The sequence below is a fragment of the Pseudonaja textilis genome, chromosome 3, assembly GCF_049901715.1.
Source record: "Pseudonaja textilis isolate UNSWEBS1 chromosome 3, rPseTex1.2, whole genome shotgun sequence".
NCBI classification, from domain to species: domain Eukaryota; kingdom Metazoa; phylum Chordata; class Lepidosauria; order Squamata; family Elapidae; genus Pseudonaja; species Pseudonaja textilis.
The window spans coordinates 130,688,979-130,710,793 of NC_141992.1; the positions used below are offsets into that span (position 1 = coordinate 130,688,979).

The 21,815-nt window shown below is 35.1% G+C and overlaps 1 protein-coding gene and 1 long non-coding RNA gene across 4 annotated transcripts in view; one reads left to right on the forward strand and one right to left on the reverse strand.

Moving 5' to 3' along the window:
- The window catches only part of GMDS (GDP-mannose 4,6-dehydratase), a 262,026-nt gene that overhangs the window by 23,591 nt on the left and 216,620 nt on the right, over positions 1–21,815 (forward strand). Inside the window, exons 2-5 of one of the 3 annotated variants that reach the window (XM_087930773.1) lie at positions 1,981–2,022; positions 3,940–3,984; positions 5,230–5,317; positions 7,519–7,628. In XM_087930773.1, the coding sequence (XP_087786899.1) occupies positions 7,521–7,628 (108 nt within the window). In that variant the 5' untranslated portion in view covers positions 1,981–2,022; positions 3,940–3,984; positions 5,230–5,317; positions 7,519–7,520. Of the gene's footprint in view, positions 1–1,980; positions 2,023–3,939; positions 3,985–5,229; positions 5,336–7,518; positions 7,629–21,815 lie in introns of all 3 variants that reach the window. The other 2 variants (XM_026715076.2, XM_026715077.2) reach the window with 2 other exon arrangements.
- LOC148126322 (uncharacterized) lies at positions 13,063–19,947 on the reverse strand. The gene is made up of 3 exons (XR_015743095.1): positions 19,862–19,947; positions 13,655–13,755; positions 13,063–13,100 (listed from the first exon to the last, which is right to left on the reverse strand). It is a non-coding gene; the product is annotated as an uncharacterized LOC148126322 (long non-coding RNA).

Sequence of the window (21,815 nt, forward strand, 5' to 3'; positions counted from 1 at the left end):
GTCAGTATAGGGAAGGAGAGAGAAGAGAAAAAAAAGCCAAACCTTTCCCTTTTCACTTTCCTTCGCTGCTTCCAACTCTTCTTTGGGAGCAATGTTATTTTTTGTAAGTTTAAATTCCAGGGTACCTTGGTTGTTGCTTTTACAATTTAACCCTGTCAGCCAAAACTTTCACTTCTTATCTTACTCCTGCACGTTCTTCTCCGGTCGAGTTCTTCTTTGTGGTGGCCATTTCTGACCACTGCTGCTACCGCCTTCAGGAAAGGGAGGAATGGCCAGCTGAGGAGGAGAGATGCAGCTCTCCTCGACCCTGCTGGCGGTCTCCCCCCTCTTCACCACCTCTACGGGGTGGCTTAGCCCCGAAACCAGCCATCTCAGGGCACGCCAGCAGCGAGCCCAGACAGAAACCGTGCACGATCGCGGATTTCTGTCTGTCGCCAAATCCCTTCAAACCGGAAGTCCTGAATTGATTTTCTAAACACAACTTCTTCTGCTAATGAAGTCTGGGTTTCATATTAACTTGGCCAGCTTCTTCAATAAAAATTCTCTGTTTATAGAATCACGTACCCCATTAAGATCTATGAAAGATGTGAACAGGTGTTTACCATCTGTTGTATATTTAGTAATAAGTGGTGTAGAACAAAGCAGTTGCCTTTTATGGAACCCAGATCTAAACCTAGCCTGTTCTTCCACTAATATCTTCTTCTATTGAAAAATAATCCACACTAATCAAGTGCTTTATTACCAACGTTCCATAAGAAGAGCTATGTCAGAACATTATTACGAGAAGTATAAATATACAGCAGCAGCCCGGAACACCAGAAAAATGAAACAGATAGCCTATACAACATCTTCCAAAAAAATCGGCACCCATGCAATTTTATCACAACGTTCTTGACCACTCAATTCACTACAGCATAACATAAGCTATGGAAAGTTACCACATATCAAAAACATTTTAGAAACAATCAATAGACTATTATAACCACATAGCATCATCATAGCATGCAAACCAACTAAAGCCCTCCAAAACATTTTAATAAACCGAAAGACCTAGTAGCCCAAGAAGAAAAAATAGGAGTCATCTACAACATATATTGTAGTGTAAGAACTATAACAGCCACTAGGTAGGATAGGCAGAAGACTAGCTGTAATGGAATGTGTGGATAACCTTGGGGAAAGAATTGCTATTAGGAAACAATCAGACAGGAGAGGCAAGAACCCCTGTGGTTTAATGGTCAGAGAAAGATATTTAGGAAGGGTCCACCCTAAGGGATTGAACAGTTAAAAGTGATGATGGGGAGTTTGTATTTTCATACTTGCAAGATTCTGTTCATAAAGTAGAATTACAATACAGTAGATTTCGTTCGTGTGGTCATGTTTCCTGTTTGGTTTAATTGGGAGGATTGATACTACAGAGTGCAACCCATCAACCAATAGAAGACATAATGAAAACTCCTTAAGCTCTTAACACATGGACAGACTTAACTATACTTTCATTTGGAAAACTCTGAGCATCCTAAGCCAAGTTAAATCTTAAAGTACTAGTGAATTACTGAGAGCTTGGCATTCAGTTGTATCAGCCCATCAGTGGACACATAGAGATAAAGTACAGTTATATACCATTCAAAAGAAGCAATAAAAGACTAAGAAGAAAAGAGACCAGAATGCCTTCTCTCCAGTAGTCAATTCTCAGATAGGCAAGGATGAAACCACACCCCATACCCCCGTCAACATTAGCAGGGCACGTTACTGTATGAGAAAAGGGAGCAAACCCCATATTCACTACAAGTGAAGATAGTCACCCAGGACTCTATCATTCAACCCTGAACTATATATACATTTTCTTCTATTGCAGTCTTCTTAAACCACCCAACCCTCTATTTCTCTTGCGTGTATCTTAACTGTTTTATCAATAAGGGTTATAGGTTTGTAATTTTTAGGGTTTTCCTTGTCTCATTTTTTTTTTTTTTTTGCACATAGGATTTATGATAGAGAGTTTCCCTCCTACTAGATATTAGCTATGTAAGTAAACGGCCCTTCCAGCAATGGAGCTCACCACTCAATGTGTGTCCTGAAAAGTACTTGAAGTAGGAAGTCTTTGATGGCTTTATTGGGTTTCAGTGACTGAATAATATGTTTTAATTTCTGTCATTGACACTGGTGGCCTAAAAACCCTCCTAAACTGAAGTTAAAATGGGGGTATTAAGTAAAAGCTTACATTTTTTTCAGCATGCCAGATCTGATCCTTCAAAATAAGACTAAATTGGAAACTTATGCTGACTTTTCTAGCTCAGACCAAATGTAGCTATAGGTTGGGTCTTCTTGATGGGTATTAGTTTCTTGTAATTATGTCTAAGCTCTAGCTTCTTGGCATAATTGTTTGATGTGGTATTTCTTTGAACCAAATGGATGGCTGTTTTTTGGTTCTTTTTTGAGCTAAAGCAGTTAAGGTCCAACTGGCACTTTCTATAAAAAAATTCCTTAATGGGTGCTTCAGATTGGCATATTGGGTAAAAATTTCATTTGGCTCCAGAGTAGATATGACAACCATTTTTGCCCAGGACTGGGCCTTCTCAGTGAGCAACCAACATATATTTATGGTGGTTGCAATGTCCCAGGGTCATGAGTTTACCATTTGTGACCTTCCCAGGTGGTGTGTGATAAGCAAAGTCATTGAGGGAAAGCTGGATTTTCTTAACAACTATGTAATTCGCTTAACCAAGAAAAAAGGTTATACAATTTGGTATGATTCAGTTAAGGCCTGGATTGCTTAGTGACAGAAGTTCTGGTCCCAGTTGTGATTGTAAGTCAAGGACTGCTATATCTGAATATTTCAAAGTATCTTTGATTTTACACTTTTCACTAATTCTGGATGGTATGATGGTATCTCTTGGATAGAGTAAGTAAAATGCTCTATCTCAGATATTCACATTCTACCCAGCGTATCAGAAAAATAACTGGAAGTTGAATTCGGCTTCATCATAATCTTTGGTTTTTAATGATAAGGGCTCTGAATTGTTTCCATACAGTTAAGGCACGGTGGACACCTTGCAAATGTTCTAGTGACCTTTATTACCTGCACAACAGTAAAGGCTCATTATTTTTTTCTATTTCAGATTCTGGAAAAGTAATCGTGTATTTTAATATTAGGTGTATTACACATTCTTCACATATACTAATGAAATGTAATGACATTGAGTGGTGTCAGGAAGACAGCAAGTACCACAATATAGACACATCAGACTTGTTTTGCCACATAAAATACAGAACAGTTGAAGTGGTAGTAATACTATACACAAGTTACGAATTGTAACTCTGAAACTGTATGGGAATGTACGTAGTAAAATGTTCATGTGATCATAACCAGAAAGTATTTTTCCAGTTTTATTTTGCTAACTGCATTTGTATTAGTAATTATAGTACCTTAAATTTAATTTACATTTACATTTAATTTCTGAATTTTTAAAATACTTTTTAGCTGATGAGGTTTTTTCCACACACACACAGTTTCTGATAAAAACTGATGCTTACGAAAAGGTCATTAAATTCCTTCTTTGCAAGTCCACTTCCATACTGCTCTCCAAGAACTGTGGATTACAAAGCTGTTGTAAAACTTAACATATAAAGATATCTATCTTACCTAATACACTTCATTTCGCAACATGACAAATTAAAAGGAAGCAACAATAGCTAGTCCCAATGAATTAATTGCCTATTGTTCTGTATGCTGAAAAACAAAGCCATCATTTGAAGTACTAAGTTCCTCATTCTTGATTGATTAACATGCAACAGATTGAATGCACTGAACTTTCCATGTAGGCTGTAATTACAAGTTCGTTTCTGAGTTATAGTATGCTTAAGATGATCGAAGCTGACAGCTTCCACATAGAGATAAGACGGTCCTAACACTTTCATAACATTTTCCTATCTTCTCATTAGGATGGCTCATACTTGGCAGAGTTCCTGCTGGAAAAGGGTTATGAGGTGAGTGAAAGTCTTGCTGACTGACTGCAGACTCATGGAATAATTTGGACAGAGCTTCCTTGTTGCTGTCACTCTCTGGTTATGTTTTCCATTCAGCATGAGATAAGAAATCAAAATGTTTGAAAAGAATGCACAACATGAGCTGTAATCATGCCAGTGCATTGTACTGTTTATCATGGAGACTGCAATGGTGGAATCCCTCCGATCCTCAGGGTATAGCTGTTTTTCCACATTTCCTGCTTATTCAGATAAACAGCGGTCTGTGCAAAGCAATGCTACATTAAATGCATGTGTTACGATGCAGGAGGAAAAAGTTAACTTACCATTTTGAGAAGGTATTTTGAAGAGGTAGGAGATGGGGACCTTGAAAAAATAAATTGAACTGTGTTTCAGCAATTACGAAATGTTAGAATTTTGGTTCCATAATGCTCTACCACAGAATAAAAAGCTGAAAAGCTCATTAATGAATTTGATCCCTTTCCATTTAGCTGTCATAACAGCATAACATGCGCAATATAACAATTCCCTTGTTCTTTAAAATGTTTCTGTTATCGTGGCCAATACAAATAGTTCCATCTTCTGTGTTACTTCTAACACTATTCAGTATATTTCATAATAGTAAAGTGTCACTGCTACCATGTCTTTTTAACATAAGCAAAAGGAAGAACAAGAGAGTAACCGCCACTGCCTTTGGTTTTTCTTTTTTTCTTTCTATTCCATCTTACAAACCTGGGGTTTCTTTATGGCCTGTCATCCAGGTCCAGGTCTAATCCCGCTTAGTGCTGAGTTTGGGCAGGGTTGGCTAGATGTAAATTAAACATTGTTACTGGTTATATATCTAGGTGGCAAAAATAATATCAATCTGAACCTATGAAGAGATTAAATACAAATAACAAATTTAGTACATATTTATAATTATATACAAGTTCCAAGTCTGGAGATGTTTGTCAGAAATGTCTGATTGTTAAACAAGAGAAAGAGCATGGAGAAAGTGGGTGCCATTGTTTTCATGCAGCTGTTTCCATTAAGTAGCTTTTGCACAGCCATTTGTGAGCTCAGCTTTCAAGAGAAACCGTTGGACAGTAGTGTTGTGTCATGGAATCATTCAATCTCCTGGATCTTTATGGCCCTTCCTTGTTTTTCTATTTGAGTCAGTCACTTCTGTATCATGAAACTGATATCACAATATCTGACACTGTGAAGCTTTATATCAAAAATATTTTCTGTACTTCTGTTAAATTGCAGGTACATGGAATTGTTCGTAGGTCTAGCTCTTTTAACACAGGACGGATTGAACATCTCTACAAAAACCCGCAGGCTCACATAGAAGGAAGTAAGTGCGTGTCGAAAGGTGAGATGGAATACACAGAGGACATATGGGATTTTGTTTTTATTGCTAATGTTTGTGTATGATTTCATCAGACAGGAAATTGATCACTGAGACTAATTATGTGAATGTCATTTTTTAGTCTAGCCTCTATCCTTTTTTTAGCATTTGAAAAATACTTTATAAAATAATTTTGTTAATTTCAACTCGAACAGAATATGAAATTTTGATTCACTAATAATCCCTAGAAAAAGCAAAGTAAGAAGACTTTTTAGGATAGCAACATAGGTTTGTTAATATATTGCAAATCATTTTCTTGACTAATTAGAACTAGTTCCCAATTCTTTTCTTGTCACATAAATTGCAATTTCTATCAAGTCCCTTTATGCATATCCACATGAAATCAATATAAAAATGTTAGCAGTAAAATGAATTTGGTGATCAGATATAAAAATGTGAAGGCAGCTTGCTAACTAATCTTGTTACATTTCTAATGAATTAATATATTGGTGACTGTTATTTTTCAAGGTTCTGTTCCAACACAATTTAACAATTAAACCAGAATCATGGATAATAAATCTGCAAAAAAAAAAGTTTATGAGAATTGGGACAAGGTCCCAGAGCCTAATGGTCATCCAGTCCCTTCATCATCTTCTCATAGATGTTGTCTAAGCAATGTTTCTATATTTGTTCCTCTTCCTCTCCTCATTCAACTGTTGGCAGATTTCATTAAATCAGTCTAATATGAGAGTTCATGTGGCTTCCCTGTGCAGCCTCTTCAGTGCAACTTATTTGATGGAAGATGGAAATATTTCTCTTGTATAATTGCTTGTGCTGAGTGCTATCCTTTATTTGGCTCTCCCTGTAGCAAGAGGATGCAGCAGTTGACTGAGAGGACCATTCATTAAGATGGCACAAAAGAGCCATGTAGGTAGACAACCAAGAGTGAGGAAGGGCGCATGAGTAACTTTTTCCATCATCAGCCAAGTGTCCTTGAAGAAACTTAGTGTGAGCTGGTGAACGAGAAAGGTGGAGCAGATACAGGCAGATTGAAGTGACAACTGGAAAAAATATTGTGTAGGCATACTGAAAGCCTGCCATTTGTACATATATAAAATCAAGGCCCAATCATAACATCTGAAAACTTTTACACTTTTTAGTTCCCTTCTTTATTTATCAATCATGAATATGTAAAATTGCTTGACTATTAGACTGCAGGCAATGAGGCCCATGTAATAATAGTATAACCATAATAATGATATAATCATATTTACAACTTACCAGACTTTACCCATGTATTTATTCTACTTTAGTACAGGTAGTCCTTGACTTACAACCACAATTGAGCCCCAAATTTCTGTTGTTAAAGGAGTCATTTCTTAATTGAATTTTGCCCCATTTTATGACACTTCTTGCACAGTTGTGAAATGAATCACTGCAGTGGATAAGTTAGTAATATGATTGTTAAGTTAATTTGGCTTCTCCATTGATTTTGCTTGTCAAAAGTTTGCAAAAGGGGATCACATGACCCCGGGATGCTGCAACGGTCATAAGTATGAACCAGTAGCCAAGCATCTGAATTTTGATCATGTGACCATGGGGATGCTGCAAAGGTGGTAACTGAAAAACAGTCATAGGTCACTTTTTCAATGCCATTGTAACTTTGAATGGTCACTAAATGAACTGTTGTAAGTTGAGGTCTACCTGTAATTCAGTCGACCAGTTACAGAGCAGGAAAAATATTAAAAAAATATATTTTGTATATTGTGACTTGTAACATAAATAGTTTTAGAAAATCTGAACTAGGACAATCTGTTGTAAATAAATAGGACTTTAAATGTTTTCAGTTGACCTTTTCTATTATAGAAGTCATTTTATTTTATTTTTTAAAAAATCATGTTTTTAATATTTTTATCGGAAAGCCAGTTGGTACCAAATCTAATAGCTCATGTAATTTAATTAATGCAAATTAAATTTCAGAATTCCTCAGTGACTCACATTTCAAAGAAAATAATGTCTGACTTAATAAAATATGAAGATTGGAGTGTAATATATTATTAGAAAGCTGTGATCTGCATTTAATTATAGTTATAATAAAATATATGTCCATCTGACTTTTCAAGGAGTTAGGAAAGTATAAATAGAAATGAATACAACACATGGCAATTTTATATGAATTTTAACTTCTTTTTTTTTTTAACCTGAAGATATGAAACTGCATTATGGTGATTTGACAGATAGTACTTGCTTGGTGAAAATAATCAATGAAGTTAAGCCCTCTGAAATTTACAACCTTGGAGCACAGAGTCATGTTAAAGTAAGTAATATTAATAAATCTCTTACAAAATAAATATGTGATTATCTGTAAGCAAAAAGTATAGTATATTTTGTTGCTACTTATTTTGTTAGATCCCTTTTTTTTACATAACTCTATGAACAAAATTCTGAGAATATAAAAATACAAAAGAAACCTAAATAATGGTTTAGATAAACAAAGGTATACCAAAGGGTGTTGGTGTGCACATACATATATTTGCATATATATAGGGAGAAGAAGCATGATTTGTAAGTATAAACAATTAAATAAATACATAATTTTTAACTGAAGTTGGGTTGGATTTTGATTGGCATTGGGATAGTTTTTGAATTACGTAGAACAGCCTTTTGCACTTTTTACAATTATTTTTGTTTCAGCAGTTCTCTTGGTGTTCAAACACTTTTCTTGCAACTTTTCTTATTATTTAAATACAGGCATAACCTTTAAATATCCATGAACATTATTTCTATAAAATACATCGATATAAACAATGAAGAATTTCATATTCAGTATCTACAAATTGAGATAGATAGTTTTTTTTCCTCAAGTTTTTTAAAATTTCAATCTACACATACACAACAATACATTCACAGTGTGGCATCAATTTATCATACATTTTAGTATGAGCAAGCTTAATAATACCAATCATATCTTTTAATACACATATTCACATTAAATCAAAATCCTTCCTTGCTTATTTTCAACGTTTCAATAGTCTCTCCTAGTGTCAACCACCATATCAGTTAGACATACCTTGTAATTTCATTATTCAATTTCCTCCTCATTTTTTTAAATAAAAAATTCTCATTTGGCAAGCAGTATGGTTCCAGGTTTCACATCTCAATACAAACATGACCATATTTACCTATTCATTTTGTTTGTTCAATTTCATATCACATTAACCTTATTAGTATTAAATATTAAACTTATCCAATTCCAATTCATATTATAACTTGTTTCATTTTTCTTAGAATATTCTTATATCTTATTTTACAATGTAATTTGAAATTCTCTTCTCATTTCTATGTTCATTTCCCATATTACCTTTTTCTGTCATATTTGCAATTTTATCAATCCTTATTTTATTAATTCAAAATTGTCCCCTCTGGTTATTAATTCAAGCCAGCTACCTTCAATCTACCTTAATACCATCTCCCTATTTACTATAACACACACACACACACACACGTCAGATTCTGCATTATATTTTCTCAATCACCTTATAATTTATCTATACATTACAAAAATATTAATCTAATCAATTAATTATAGCAACTGATATTAATCTTCCCATAATAGTTCTCATTTCATCATCTTCCCCCCTTTTCTTATACATCATTAATCATCAATTAATATATGATATTTTTATTATAAATTCCCAATTCCATATTTATTCCATTAAATTCCATGTCTAGCATAGCAATACTTCTTTAATAACAGAAAAGAGAGAGAAAAAAGAAAGAAAGAAACTAAGAAGAAAAAATCACATCTTTTGATACTTATTCATATATATTACAACTTATTACCTTGCGGAATCTCCTTCCTATCCTCTTTTCTTTTTTTTTTCACCCATTGTCTCTCGTTCTTTTAACAATATAGTTTCTTTTCCTCCTTGTTTGCTTCCTGTTTCCCTTTATTTTCTGGTCCTTTCTTTTAATTCCCTTTTCCCCTTTCTTATTCCTCTCCATTTCTCATTCCAATTATTAACTTTTTCTCCCTCCCTCTTTTGATTTTTCTTTTGAACTTCCTTTTCAGCTTTTTCCCTCTCCTTTTTTCCATTTTCTGAACCATTTTCCCTTTTATAATCACATCAGACCACACATTTTTAATTTTAATTCCTTTCCCCTCCTGCTTAAATAATTGTTGACCCCTTTGTTCTTCAAGGCTGGCTTCTTCGTTAAAATCCTCCCCCTCTGGTGTACTTTGTTCTTCTACAAGCTGGGTCACCATTTCTAATTTCTGTAATACATAATTACACATTTCAAATCTAATTTTCATCATTTCCCTTATATCTTGCAAATCCGATCTCATTTCAACAAATAATTCCTCCATTGTATCTTCTCCTTTTTCCCTTTTCTTTCCTCTTCCCTAATTGATGTATTCAGTCCCAAAATCCAGTATATTATTTCAGCCAGTGTCTTTTAAGTTTATTTTTAACAATCAACGTCCTTAAGTCTTTATTCCAAATCTTCAAGTGGCCCTTTTCCCAACTGTTTCCCACAATCACCAGGTGGTTCTATGTCAATATTTTCAAGTATTCCCTTTGTAGTATTCTAATGTCACTTTCCAAGGTTTTTATTTTTTATAATGGAGTTACTTTTACTTTCTTTTAAGTTCCAAAGTCCAATTTCTTAGAAAGACCAAGCACTTTTTTTAAAAAAAAAAAAGGTCACTGAAGTTTTTCCTGTACCATCAGGTGGTGCTCTTGAGCCTTTTCCACAGTCCACTCCTTCCTAAACTTTAATTTAATATAGTACTTTTATTAAATTCGCTAATTTCAATCGTTAGCTATTATTTCTTTTCATTTCAACACACTCAATTTCAGCATTTAGTTATGCCCTTTCAGTGTCCATAATCCAATAGTTGTCCAGTGTAATTTCTAAACCTTTGTTGTGTTCAAATATTTTCCTTTAAATTTTCTCCTCCAAATTAATCCAATAATTCAAACCAATTTTATAAAGTCCAATTTTCTTCTCATTTTCTTTGGTTGCAGCTTCCACACGCTTTCCTCCAATATTGTCCTTTATTTTTAATACCGGGGTATCTCAAAATCCATGCATTTTGCCTGGTTCACACTTCGCTTGCTACTTCTCCTCTCCAGCACAGTCTTAGTTTCCCGGGCTGTTCTTTTTTCTTTGTGGTGGCCATTTTAGGACCACCGCTACAGCTTCCCTTTGGAAGGGGTTTTTCCTGTAATGGGGAAGTTGCGGCTCCCCTCAACCTCCAGGCGATTCCCCCTTTCTTCACTACCCCTCCAGGGTGGTTCTGGTCACGATTGGGACCCTCCACCCAGTTAGCTCGAAGCAAAACCACGCACAAACGCGGATTCCGCTCTGTCTCCAACGACGAGCAAACCGGAAGGGGCCAAACTAAGATAGATTATTAAGTGGATAGATACCCTTCTGTAATATTGGAAATGACAAAGCAAGTCCATCTGTTTTATCAACAATGTGGTGGGTTTGACACTTCTCTGAAGAGGGTGCCCTTGTAGGAGTCTCTGATCTCCCTTGGTCATACACTGTACACAGTGTGGATTTCTTCCCTTTTCCCTTATCCAGAAGTTGAATTCTTCAAATCACTCTATTCTACTTCCACTTACCTTTCAGCCTTTCTGGCCACTGAGGAATTTGCAACCTTATTTTTCCCTTGTCTTTTGCTTCTTGATCATCAAAGTGTTAAGCACAGACTTAAACAATAATAATAAATAATAATACAGTGGAGACCTTAGTATTAAATATTAAGCTTAAAAATCTAAACTTTAATATTATAAAATAACGTAGTGCATTTTGCAACTTTTTATCAATGTCATCCTTTAGCATCAATTACACAAGTTAAGCAATCTTATTCGCTAACACCTTCGAACTTTTATTTAGCATTGATTAGAAACGTTTTTCTCATATGTAAAGATTTAATATATCTAGATCATCACAATGTTAACAGTTGCCAATTTCTATTGTATAAATAACCCCTGTAGTCAGTTACAATACAATAAAACAATTAACTTGGTAAAAAGTTTTAAGCTCAAAGATAAACCTAATCAGTTAAAGGAATGAGAAGAATGATACTCTCATTATTTTTCAGGGATGATGTTAATGATGACAGTGATGATTTACTATAATTAATTTAGTATTATCACCTAAATAGCGTTGCCATCAAATCAGTGACTCTTGAACTGAACTCTTGGTGACTTATCCAGACACGTTTACGTTTGATAGGTGGTTTTGCAACTTTGCAGTCAAACCTGTAGTCCTATTTACCTTTCTGTTTACCTTTCTGGGCTCAGGAACTGCTTCCTGCTTGTTAGTGTTGATTATTAATGAAAAGCCTATATTTGCTTCATATATTCTGCGAAAGAATTTGGTTTGGCATCAGAAAAGTACAATCATTGTTTTCTTTAGTATTCACCTAAGAAGAATTAAATTAAATTTATCCAAGATAGAAATAAAAGATAACAGGTTGAATTCCAGTTCAGTAGTTCTGTTTGTGCATCAAAACTTTTCTGTATCTATATATCATAGCCATACATTCCCTTCCAAATGCTATTCCTGAACGTTAGAATGTTCAAAAAGGCAATGGCATGTTGGATGGGATATTGCAGTGCAAGAGGGACATTGTTAGTCATAGGATGGATATTCAGCCAAATTGAAATCCCTTCCACTCAAACAGGTTTGGATCCAATCCAACATTCTTTTTGTGTGTAAATATTGGCCTGGACTTATCAGAGCATACAGTTGACAATTCTGTTTGCATGAGGGTTTTGTGTATGTGTCATTTCCAATGCCCCTTCAACCTATGATTGTATTTGAATGCCCTACTGTAGATCAGCTTTCGAATTTTTGACAGGTCATAAGATCTAAGCAAACTTCTGAATGCTCTGTGCAAAACTTTTTACAAAACTCGCTTTAACAAGGGTCTATATAAGTTGTTTTGCTTTGTGTTCATCTTTGTTTTCTTTTATTCTCATGTAACTGATTTGAATTATTTGAAAGACTTGAGGAGTGATATGAAATTAAACAAGATAAATTCCCACATCACTGCCTCCTATGTATTTAACCACATGATAAGGAATGAAGATGAAAATATACTGTGTTATCGTTTTTTGTGCTTTTTTGGCTCTACATTTGCATTTCTGTGTGTTTATGTATTTTGGTACATATATACATTCATAATTGATACTTTTCTGTCACTCAAGAATAGTAATAATTTTCATCATTGTTGCCTTTTGATTTTCTGAAATGTAGGCAATGTACTTTTTAATCTTGTAAAATTTTTGTTAATAAGTATTTGTTTCTTGTATTATTTTCAAGGTGCTATTGTGATTTGTCATAAAATCAGTCAGATATTTGGATTTGGCATTTTTATTCACCTATCAAATCCTTCCTAAGGATCTGGGATAGGCAGATGTTGTCATTTCATGATGTTAAAGATATCAGCATAGGATGTAAGCTGTTCCAAGTAAGCTACCTTTTGCAATTGACTGGTGATGATTTTGTCAGTGCCAATGGTGTTCAAGCGATGGTCCAGATGTTTTGCAGTTGCACTCACGGTACCTATTACTATTGGTTCTATCTTTGCTTACTTTTGCCACTGTCCTTCCACTTCCATTTGCAAGTCTTCGTATTTTGTGATTTTCTACAGTTCTTTCTCTTCTATTCTTCTATCTCCAGGTACTGCAATGCCCACTATTCAGACTTTTTATGTATGTTTCTTATGACAGTTGTTGAATCTGGATTGTTATGTAGTGACACCTACCTGTTTGAATATAATTATTATATTTTACAACTCAAATTCCTAAAGTGGTGCACAGTTTATGAGACAATCTGGTATAGTGGTTAAAAGGATGACACTAGAAACCAAGAGACTAAATTCAAAATCACTCTTAAGTATAAAGGCAGTAGGGGGCCTGGATCAGGGGTGGGATGCAAATATTTTTACTACTGGTTCTGTGGGTGTGGCTAGGTGGGAGTGGCCATGTGACTGGGTGGGCATGGCTTCTTTTTTTGTGCAGCACCCCCCTCCCGCGCTCCATTTTTTTGCCTCCTGGGCCTCAGGGCAGCACCCACCCCCCACTCCATATTTTTTGCCTCCTGGGCCTCAGGGAAGCCTCCTGGGAGTCCGCTCCCAAGAAGCTTCCCTGAAGCCCAGGAGGCAAAAAATGGAGCGTGGGGGGGCCATGCAGCACACACACCCACGGGCCCCTTTTTGCCTCCTGGGCAAAGCAGTAAGGCAGCGAGTGGGATCCTGGCACAGCAGATCGTTGGAACAGCTGACCGTCAGGGTGAAAAAAAAACATGTTTTTTTACTACTGTTTCGGCCGAATGGTAGCATTTTTTACTACCAGTTTGAGCGAACTGGGCCGAACTGGTATAATACCACCACTGGATTAGATCAGTCACTCCTCTTAGACCTAGAAGAAGTAAGTGACAAACCAATTCATAAAATGTTGCCAAGAAAACTGCACAGATTTCTCCAGCCAGGTGCCTGGAATCCAGACTGACCTAAAGGTACCAAAATCCCCCAAATATAAAAACCAGCCACTAGATAACACCAATTCAAATAAATCTGAAATTCAGTGCAAATCAGTTTGGGGTTATTAATATTTTGTGTGAGATTTAACAATTGTACCTACATTAAATCTTTATTTGTCTTTTATGTTTTTGGTGTCTTTCATATATAGTTTTTATTTCATAGTGGCACTGTACATCATTGTCAGATAGTCTAGGCTTACCCAACATTTTCTTGGGTAATTTTGATCCAATGTTGTTTCTATGCTACTGGCTAAATAGGTTTTCCCCTTCCAGTTAATTTTATGTGAGCTCTGCTAAAAGTAAGGAAAATAAAGTAGTAGGATGTTGGTCTGGTTTCCCGTAGGAAACCAACAAAGATAAATCATTCTTGGAATGGGTCTATCGAAGTCCAGGGAACATGGATAAAGTACTTAATCACAAATTCAGAGGGAAATAACTTTTAAAGTAGATAATTATGTTGTACATTATTGTAGAACATAAACAAAACCACTAGATAAAAAAAGAAAGGGTACATACTTCATTTATAAATCCTAATTTTAATGTAGCTTAATTAGTAATCTGTCAAAAGAAATGCTTCAGGTAGTCCTTGACTTAGAACCATTCGTTCAACAACCATTCAGAGTTAAGTAGTGTTAAACAAAGGGGCTTACAAACAGTTTACAAAATTATGGATGTTACAGGCCCCCACAGTTACATGATCAAAATTTGGCTGATTGACAGTCCATTCATACTAATAGCAACAGGAGTACTTCAACTCCATTCACCCACCTTATCTCCTCTCCCGTCTCTGTCCCTTTGGCCTCCTGAACTCTGCAGCCCCTACCGGCCTAGATGACCTTTGCCTTCCTCTTGCTCCTACTACTAACCGAGCATGTCCAGCCTGGCTGTTCAGAAGGCAATTGCATGGGGCTTTGTTCCCAAGATCATGGCAGCGCTTTCCTTTTCCAGAAGCTACCTTGCAAAGGGCTAGGTGAACATTTTTTATCAGCAGCAGCTTGGGTGGTAGAGTGCAGGGCAGCAAGTGTAACTGAGATGGGGCAACTGGGAATTCCTGGGACAGCTGCAGCTTCATGCCACAGCGATGGGGGCATCCTGAGGTGGCCGGGACTTCCAGGATGGCTGCCACCTGGTACTGTGCTGCTGGGCCAGATGGGGTAGCTCTGGCTTGACCTGTTCTGGGGCTTCTCGCAGCCTCAGAGTCACTGCATGCCAAGAAACCCTTGAGCCAGAACCGGGGAACAGTCCAAAGCCGCCTAGTTCTGAAGCTGCTTTATGGCCTGGAAGGGAGGATGTAGGGTGGCCAAAAGGGCAGGATAGGGAAGCAATAGATGGGAGACAAGGGAAGTTCAAGGCAGGCCTTTACCTTACTGAAGTCGAGGGCTTAGAGGGACCAAGACTGGAATAGCTTGGATTGGGATGGGTCCTCAGCTAATGACCAAAAGAATTTGTTGGCAAAACTAAGTGATGTGATCACATATATTTGTTTCCAATATAAAGAAAAGTTTAAATTTGAAATAAAAGAACATTTTCAAGCAACTTGCACAATAATCAAAAAATCATATAAGTCTGGAAATGATAATGGTTTGTTATTGATCATATAAGCTGTTGTGGGACCTTTTTATATGGAATATTTCCTCATAGAGTCTGATACTTGAATCTTACAAAAAATTCTTATTAGTTATAAGCCAAGGTTCTACTTCATATAAGATTCATTAACTAACTTTGGGCCAGAAAAATGTCCTTAAGATTGGAGTTTTTCATTTATAGAATGGAAATGATGACTATTTGAGGATGAGATAATAGTGAAGAACTAGCATGTTAGATATCTAGCCACGGGTACTGTTGTCAATGTATTTCCTCTTAAAAAATCATTATAAGTGATTTAATTTTAAAAAATATCGAACCATCAGTCAGCATTAGTAAAATCTCTGGACAACCATAGATGGAGTGATATAAAATCAATATTCAGAGCACCCTGGCAGAAAAAACAGGGACATGCGTCATATGACACGGGATATTTCTTGGCATCTGTTTTTATCTGACAAGTTTATCCTTTATTTGTTTTGTGTGGAAGAAATACAGAGCTATTTCTTCTCCCACTCTAGGAGTTCCAAGTTAATTATAAATCTGTTGAGTAGTGGAAGAAGAAAAGGACTCCCCATGATTTCATTCGAGGTTTCTAGCATTATATATAAAGACAGATATAATTTTATTCCATGGCAGAGATCATTAAATTACTTCACCATCCCACCCATATAGGAGTAACTGATTAGGGTAGATTAAGTCTATGCCCCTATTGTATACATTTGAAAGCAATGTGATATGTTCCTTATAGAAAAATAAATTTTATTTTGAATGAGTGTTTAAATATATGGGTACAATAGCGATTAGGGCAGGGTTTTCCATTGCTAAGCAGGGTGGTTGTAAAGCAGTGAGGCTGTAAAGGACAACCACATTGCTTAATGACAACAATCCCTTCAGTCCCAGTTGCCATCTTTAATTGAACTCCATGATTATTAAGTGTGGCAACTTCCTGCTGGTTTCCTGCAATGAAACTCAGTGGGGAAGCCAGTAAGAAGTTGCAAGTCCCAGGGCTGCAGCGCAGGTAAGTGACTGCTATCAGGTGGGGAAGGGAGCGAGAGTGCATAAAGGTGCAGGGAAGAATCAGGCAAAGTGCAGAGTGATGTACAAGAGGCACTGTAAGTTGAGGAGGGTGTAAAGGGGTGCGTGGGTCAGTGAGGGAGTGCATGAGAGTCACTATGTAGGTCAGGTAGAAGTGCACAGAAGTGCATGAGGCATCAGTCAGAAAGAGAGCTGTTCAGAGATGATTGCATCCCTGTTTTATTCAGGCAGTGTTTCTGCTCAAGAGAGAATGGGGGGCACAGGAAAAGACAGACAATTATTTTTACTAATTCTCTCTTCCCCCTTTACCCATTGAAAGTCAACTTTGGGGATCAAGTAACAGTCCAGTGCACTATGATATATATAATGCTGCTGGGAACTAGCTGAAAATGGCAATCAAGAAAAAATAATCTCTTTCCCTACTTGATGGGATGAGCTTTTTATAAACATTGGTTTCTTTTACAAGTGAAGGAGCATGTCTGGATCCAAACCACAGTATTAACAATCTAAGGTTGCAATTTTATAAATATTTACTTCAGTAAGAATAACAGCAAAGCAAATGAGAATTGGACTTTTTGGTGTAGTGAATAAATACCTATTATTTATATGAGATTAATAACTAGGATTTTAAAAAGTTTAAAATGTGTTTTATTTGTGTGACATGACAGAAAGAGAAAGAAAGGAAGAAATACCTGTACATTAAAAAAAAACTCTCCTTCAGGCCTGAAATTTGCTTTATTAGTATTATACTGTATATTAAGGATGCAATATGCCAGTAAATATGACAATAGCATGTAAATGCTGTCACAAGAACATTTATCTCTCACTTTGAAGGACATATTTAAACACAGAATGTCAGTAAAAATCTTTACATTCTTTGTTTTTGTTTGATCCAAGAAAATTCAACCGAAGATTGTATTTTTCAAAACAGGGCATTGACAGACATGTTTTCGTTTTGTCAAATAGATGGCAGCAGAGTGCTAGATAATGAACCATTCAGTTCCTTTGACTGTAATGAAAGAAGCATGACAGGCAGTAGGCTTCTATCAACCATAGCCTTGTAGAAGTTGTAGTTATACATTAAATAAGAAAGAATGCTACTATTAATAATGCATAAGAATAGAGGACTAGAAGACGGAGAAGATTTTGCAATGCTATACATTGTGAATAGTTCCAGGTGGGAATGCTTAATCTTTTAAGGTATGAGATCAGCTCATGAAATGTGATGGAAGTTAGTTAAGAATAATATACACATCAAAATAAATAGACAGAGAAAAAATAGAAAGTGTTCACAAGTTTTAAGTGAATTGACTACCGCCTTGGGGTACTACGGGACTAAGCCTGCATATCACTTTTAAGATAAGCTACTCAGAGAAAGAAAATGTCAGTACTCAGATTTGACTGGCATTATTTAAGAGTGAGGCTCAAGAATAAGAATAATATATTATTTTAAGGAAGTGTTTCTCACACATACTGTGGAAGCTATTTTGCAATATATATTGCTGCAGCTCTTGAAAGCTTTTTAATAAAAGCCTTTTAATAAAAGTTGTTAGCCAAAAAAGTTGTTACCAGATTCCTTCTGAGTTTCCTAAAGTATCCTAAAATAATTTTCACTAAATAAAAACATTAAAAGTATACAGATTAGAATTAGGCAAGATATGTTCATGTTGATTTCTAAAATTAGATTTTATAAAACTGCTTTCTTCTTTTTTTACAATACTTTTTCTGTATCTTATCAATAATTTAGATAATAATTAACAGTTACTGTAGATTTATAATACAGTATATTTAGAATATGAATATATATTCCTGCCAGTTAAGCAAGGCATAAACAGAAATATTTTAACTTATTAATTACATGGGTCATATTAAATTAAAGTTATTAGTTTATTCCTGTATTTATTAATTAAATGTGAATTTTCTCATACTGCCAAACTATATCATTGACCATTAGGTAGCAAAGGTTGAAGTATATTACAACTATGTAAATAGATAATTATATTGCAGTTTATAATGTATAATATTGTATATTTAATACACTGTTTATAATATATTAGTCTTATTTAAACTTGTGCTGTTGAAACTCCTTCTATAATTACACTTGTTTTTACAATACTTCTTTATATATAGTAGCAATTATTTTTTCCACAGTGAAACTTAGCTATATTTTTAAAAAATCAGTTTTAATTATCTTGTGTTTATTAAAGCAAATTTTGGTTAGCATGGATTTCTGATAGAACTCTTCAATAACTTGATTAACGTTAAGGGAGTGAATAAAAATTAGCTTATTGGGACTTTGAATATCATCAATAGTACGTATCATCTTAGCAAAGCAAAAAATAAATTTAAGAAATGAAGGGATAAAATTATTTAAGGTAATGTAGTAAATTGTTAGCATTTAGCATTTTTGTCATGTTTATCAATATGATAGGAAAAATAGATGAAGAAATAGTGGCCATATTCTGAAGAGCTGTTCATACAACTAAGCTCCATTGTCATAATATAGAAGGTAGCAGAAACAGATCCTGATTTAATATTTGCTTAATTCTGAGTTTTCCTGATTCTGTAGCAGTGTTGTAATTTTCTGTTTTTCTCTCTGACATCCTCACTGTGAACAGTGAGTAGGATAGAAGTAAGTACAGTATTTACAGTAATAAATGTCAGGTGAGTCTAAACAAATGAAATGCGGTAGCCTAATATTGAATTAATGAGAAGCACTGGATTGTAATAAAATGCTTGCTTATTTCCATGGCTAAAAAGCATATCTTTCCAGTAGAAACAGGAAATGTTTAAGTTCTCATTCATGCTTTAAAGCAGACAGTGTTTTATTTAAGTTGTATAGTTACTGTCAGAGGGTTACATATTCAAACTATAATGATATTAGAACCACAGAGGTTGAAGCTAAAATGAAGTTATAGATCTAACATGTATAGGCCTATATTAAAATTGCTCAGCTTATTCCTGCCGAATTTGGAATCTAATTCTAACTTGTTTTTAGTTCTTAATCAATTAATTCTTAACAAGTTGTTCAATCAAGCTCAGTTTTTGGTGACTAGATGGGCGCATTCATGTTGTTTTTTTGACAACAGGAAATAAGCAGTTTACCGTGGGTGTCCTGTATGGTTTTTTTTTTCTTGCCTGTCTACTCAATAGCCATAGGTGGATTCCCATCTAAGAATTAAACAAATTTAATTCTGCTTAGCTTTTTAAAGATCAACCAAAACTGGATAAGTTGTCTCACTTTCTTTGACCTAAGGTAATTAGGAGCACAAGATTTTTATTAACTCTCAATCAAAATATTATAGTTTAGCAAGGATTATTTGTTCTTAACAAAATTGTTACAGTGCATTAGGTTATACCTACCAGTAAACTGAAAGCCATTGGCAGATCAAATTCCCTTTTCTATTTTCAGTGCCCCCAATTATTGACTTTAGAAACGTAACTGGGCTATGCAGGCATTTGCAGAAGAGAGAAAGGGAGAGAGCAAACTAGCATAGCACAATCAGAAATCACAAGATTGGATTGAGGCCAAGAAGTATCTAGAGCCTCTTGGGTGCTGAAGAGAAAGAATGAAATTAAAGAAATAGGTTTTTGCTCATGCATCCTGTTTCCTGCCCACATTTGCTTAGGATCATCTTCCACCACACAGAGTTGATTTTGAGAGTCTAACGAAACAGCAGGGTGAGAGGAAATTGGTCTCCTTGAGACACCATTGAGAGCGGTCTTTGGATTCTGTAGTCCCCTTTATAAAAGCTACTTGTAAAGTTAGAAAGCACTTTTAAAATTTGGTCTTTTCACAGTAGCACATTTTATTAAAAAACATATATTTTTGTGGAGTACAGTTTACTTCACCAGATGTGTAGAACGGCTAAACTGATACAAGATTGAAATTAAAATGAAGTGGGAGGAAAAAAGGATGGGAAGTTCTTGCATGTGACATACATTTATTCCAACATTTACTCTCCAAAGCATCTTCACATGATTTTTCTTTAATATGATATATGCCATAAGTTGCCAGCAGTTGACATCATAACTCAAAACAAAGGCAAAGTAATATCAGAGCACTTTAACTTCTCTATATGTTCCTTTATAGATTGCAAAGTATCAGTTTTGGAACAAAGAAATTTTACTAGTACAGTTGAATGGAAGATTGCTGAATGTACATATATCAACAGATTTCAGGCCATCTCAAAAGGTCTCAGTGAAAACAATGGGCCTTTAACACATTACAATAGGAATAAAGAACCTGGAACGTGTCTCATATGGAACCTGTTTCTGCTTAACCAGCCTTAACCCCACCCCCACCCCCCATTCTTTTATCCCAGTTTAAATCCTATCTTAATTTATCTACCCTATGCATCTGATGAAGTTAATTCAAATTCAAGAAAGCTTATCACTTTTAATACTGTCTGTTAACAGGCTGAAAATGTACCCTTAGATTCTGTATGATTTTAGCTGCCACGTATCAAACTAGCTCTATTCCTAAAATATCTCATTTTGTCTTTATAGCACAATCACTACAGTATTAAACTTTAAACATTGAGAATTGTGCTACCTTTTATATTCCTTATTAGAAGTTTTCTATTGTAGAGCTATATAGCTGTACATTTAATCATTAACCAATTAAAAACATTTCTTACAGCAATTGAATAACATAAAGTTGCCAACTATTAAGCCTCAGTGTCATGCTATGCCAGTATCTTACACTTTAATTTTTTCTTAATTCTTTCTACAGAAGAAACAGAAAGTCAGAATTGTTTAAATGTTTTCATTCTATCACTTTCTGATTTAACCTTTTTTTTTTTTTTTGCATAGGTGATAAAAATGAGAAGTACTGTTAAATTATTTTACATTCAAAGGAGTTCGATTAAAACCATCTGTTTCACTGTTTAATCATCAGTGCTGTCATGAAAAATAGGCCAAGCATCTCCAGGGAACTAGTAGATATATTTAGTTAGGAAAATAATAAAAAGTGAAATGAGAAAATATGCAGATATCAAAAGTGAGTGATCTATAACAACCTTTTCTTTGCTTCTGGATATGCTGGAATAGACTCCCTATAAATCCTTACACTGTCAACTTAAAACATTTTGTTTTATCATTCAATAGAAATATTTTTCTGGAAACCCCAATTATTTGATTTCAGTTTGAACTAAACAAGAAAAAAAAAACAGCAAGAGAAATGGTCTCCCTATTTGTACTTACAATGGAAGAAATTAAAGGCATTCGTCAATTTTGTGAGCTTTGTGATGGTTGTGATCGAACATTTATGTTTCTTCTTAATAGAGTGAAATATAAACAAAGCTTGTAGCTTCTC